A 3,635-nucleotide genomic window follows, 5' to 3' on the forward strand; every position below is an offset into this window, starting at 1 on the left:
CTGACAGAACTTCCAAAAGACAAGAAAGCCATCAGCGTCAGATGGGTTTTCAAGCAGAAGTTAAAGCCAGATGGTTCAATTGGCAAACATAAAGCAAGGTTGGTAGCCAGAGGATTTCTACAGAAACCTGGGCTGGATTACTCTGAAGTGTTTGCACCTGTAGCAAGACATGAAACAATCAGAATGGTGATTGTAATAGCTGCTAACAGGAATTGGCCTCTGATGCATTTAGATGTAAAATCTGCATTTCTGAACGGTCCATTAGAAGAAGAAGTTTACGTGTCACAACCTCCTGGATTTGTGAAAAAGAATCAGGAAGGGATGGTGTACAGATTATACAAAGCTCTATATGGATTGAAACAAGCGCCCAGAGCTTGGAATCAGAAGATTGATTCATTTTTCAAGAAGCAAGGCTTTCAGAAATGTGAGATGGAGTTTAAAGAAGTTTTGAGAAGAAAAAAAAAAGAGTTTGAAATGATTTTATAAGATAAAACACTAAGCACAAATAGTGGCAGAGCCAGGAACTTAGATCAGGGGTACGCAATTATTTTTAATATATATATATATATATATATATATATATATATTATATATATAATATATATATAATATATAATAATTATAAATATTATATAACTATATATATTATATATCTATATATATAATATATATATAATAATATATAAATATATATATATATATATTATATATATATATATATATATATATTCTTTTTCTACTATCTTTAAGCATTAAATTTTATTGATCAAAACACAAAAATAAGAAAATTATTAATTTTATTGACAAGTAATGTCTTTAATAAATTAACATACATATGAGTAACTTTTATTATATTTAATATAAGTTGTATGAAAAAATATAACATAATTAAGAGAGATGCATTGATAAAAAGAATATTAATGTTATTATTATTTTTTATTATAAATAAAATAAAATAAAATTATTAGAATCCTATAAGAAAACAATATGCTTTAGATAAGACTTTCATAACTTTTGCTCTTCTTCCGCCACATCACGCTTTGAGGTTATTTGCAGTCCTATAGTTTATTTTTCCAACTTAATTTATGTAGTATTTTAGTTGGAAATGATGTTTGATAAAAAAGGAGCGAGGGGATGAGAAAATAATTCTTTAATTACAATTTTATGTTTGACAAGACCTTCAGTTTTTTGCATACGTACCAACATAAAAATGAGGGATCAAAACTTCATAGTTCGTGGTAAAAATTTCAAAGAAATAGGTGAATTGATATTAACATAAGCTTAGAGATCTTTTGTTATCAAAAGGAAAATACTCAACCAAATATCCACCGATAATGAGGGATTTTCAACATTTAAGAGGGAGGGCTCAAACTTGGATCTAATCAACAAATATGTTAAATGGAAAGACTTATAATCAAAATATCATGGAGATGAGAGAATTATATCTCAACAAAGGTAACTCAAATCTAACTGCTCTCTTTTGAAAAGTTAAAAGAAAAAGGCACAAAGTGGCCAAAAGGATTAGATGAGGTTGTTACTTCGTTTTGTCTTTTGAAATTAAAATCAATATGATTAAGTTTATTTACAATGTGTGTATGTGTTATTAGAAGTAATTCATATTTATTAGTTGTACTATTTTCTTAGCCCCTAAGTTTGTTAGAGGGTATTTTAGTATTTTATCCTATTCTAGTAACCCTAGTTTTAGCTTATAAATAGGGTGACAATCATTGTAACTTTATCATGTTTTGTAGCCGTCATTCTTAATAGAATATTTCCGTTCATCATTCATTCTACCTTTGCACCAACAATTGGTATCAGAGTCTGGTTCGGATTCATTGGGAAACACGGGAAACACGAGTGAAAGATGATAAAGTATACATTATGATTTTTAAAAAATGAAAATTACCTGTTTGATTGTGGGAACAACAACCCATTTTTTAAACGATCCAATGCTAGAAACATGTGATATGACCATTCCAAGATATGGATTACTTTTGACTTGCACAAACCCAGGACAATGAATATTGTAACATCCTGATCCACCTGCCTGCATGTTTGTATCCAATTGAGCAAAACAATATTAAAATTCTTTTTGTCTAATAAATTTAATAGTCATTTTATTAAGAATATTTAAGAATTATTAGGAACATTAAGTTTATAATAATACCGTCCAACGTGATGTTAGGTAAATTTCACTATCTCCATATAAGTTTGGCATAACCTTGTATATGAAAAAAATTGATACAAATAATTTATTTAAAAAAGTTTTATTGAAACATGAAAAATAAACCAAAAATACATGTATGAAATCTTAAAAATAACTTACCCTGATGCCATCAAATATACTATTTAAATTAGACGGTTGACCACTCTCAACCAAAATTCCAGATAAACTATATTGTTTTCCTTTAAGCTGGAAATTATATGCACCAACGTATGCATATCCTCCATGAAATGTCGTAGTTTGATTTGTATCGAGGGTGATCGACTAGAAAATAAGAATACATATATTTCGATTAATAATTAGAAAATTCTTAAATACTAAAAATATTGGTGTAGACCCCGTTGCATCAACTTATTTTTCAAAATTTTAATTTAAATTACACAATATATTTGTAGTTGTGAGAAATTATTTTTAATTTATATTGATACTTAATCCTCAATAAATATATGATAGCTTAAATTTATTATATAATTTATAACCTTACACTGCATGATATGATTAGGAGAGTCCACTTACATGATACTCATGTGAATTTGATTGAAAACCTTTAATTTGATGTTTTTTGTTTTCTTGTGAAAGGGAACTTTTTCTATTGGGCATTCTTCAATGATTTTACCATCATAAGATCATAAGATGGTCTTTTTTGCACAATGTTTCTTGTAAAGGTTGGATAAAGCTATTTGGCAATGAAATGGAAATAAAACAAGGATTTATATTTCAAATTATGAATGATAAAAGGCATAATAAATCAAGCAATCTTATTAAACCTATAAGGATTTAAACTTTTTATACCTGGATTTTATGATTTTTTAATAAAGGATGCTTTATAGAAGGTTGCTTCTGGATATTAATACAACCAAAATCAATGTCCACACGATGCTGGATATGTTAACAAAAATTACAATCATGTAAAACAGATGTAAAACAAATTATAACAAAGGAAAATAAATAATAAACAATACCAACGATATCAAATATAGTAAAATAACTTGTCTCATTTGATAGAGTTTCAGTTCTTGCATCAAACATTGCTACATGTTATGCAAAAGCTAAGAACTACCACCAAAAGTAACGTCAGGATTTTATAGAATTTACTTTTAATTGATTTTTATGTAATACTTGTTCAATTATTTATACGTATTTATACTAATACTAACTTAAGCTTCCTATATAAAATTGAACACATAATTTCGAGTTTAAAAATAAAAATAAAAATGATATTAAATTTAAATAAATGATTAAAAAAATTCAATTAATCTATTCAATATATTGTTATAACCATTAATAGTTTATAACTTGGTGATTTTAAATAATAAACTTGTTAATAGTAAAATAAGATATTAATTATTTATGATCTTTAAGACGCTTGAGATTTGACAATCTAGTGATTTTAATAATATTTATGTTGTGC

At 26.7% G+C, this 3,635-nt stretch overlaps 1 protein-coding gene across 1 annotated transcript; it reads right to left on the bottom strand.

Annotated features, from left to right (window-relative positions):
• Positions 1 to 1,906: 1,906 nt before the first annotated feature.
• LOC127112366 (uncharacterized) lies at positions 1,907 to 3,253 on the bottom strand (the record flags this gene model as incomplete). The annotated part of the gene is made up of 5 exons (XM_051046335.1): positions 3,191 to 3,253; positions 3,017 to 3,103; positions 2,327 to 2,488; positions 2,168 to 2,221; positions 1,907 to 2,047 (listed from the first exon to the last, which is right to left on the bottom strand). Coding segments are annotated over exons 1-5 (507 nt in total), but the record flags the coding sequence as incomplete, so codon positions are not given.
• Positions 3,254 to 3,635: the final 382 nt, after the last annotated feature.

Source organism: Lathyrus oleraceus, unplaced genomic scaffold (assembly GCF_024323335.1).
Source record: "Lathyrus oleraceus cultivar Zhongwan6 unplaced genomic scaffold, CAAS_Psat_ZW6_1.0 chrUn0084, whole genome shotgun sequence".
NCBI classification, from domain to species: domain Eukaryota; kingdom Viridiplantae; phylum Streptophyta; class Magnoliopsida; order Fabales; family Fabaceae; genus Lathyrus; species Lathyrus oleraceus.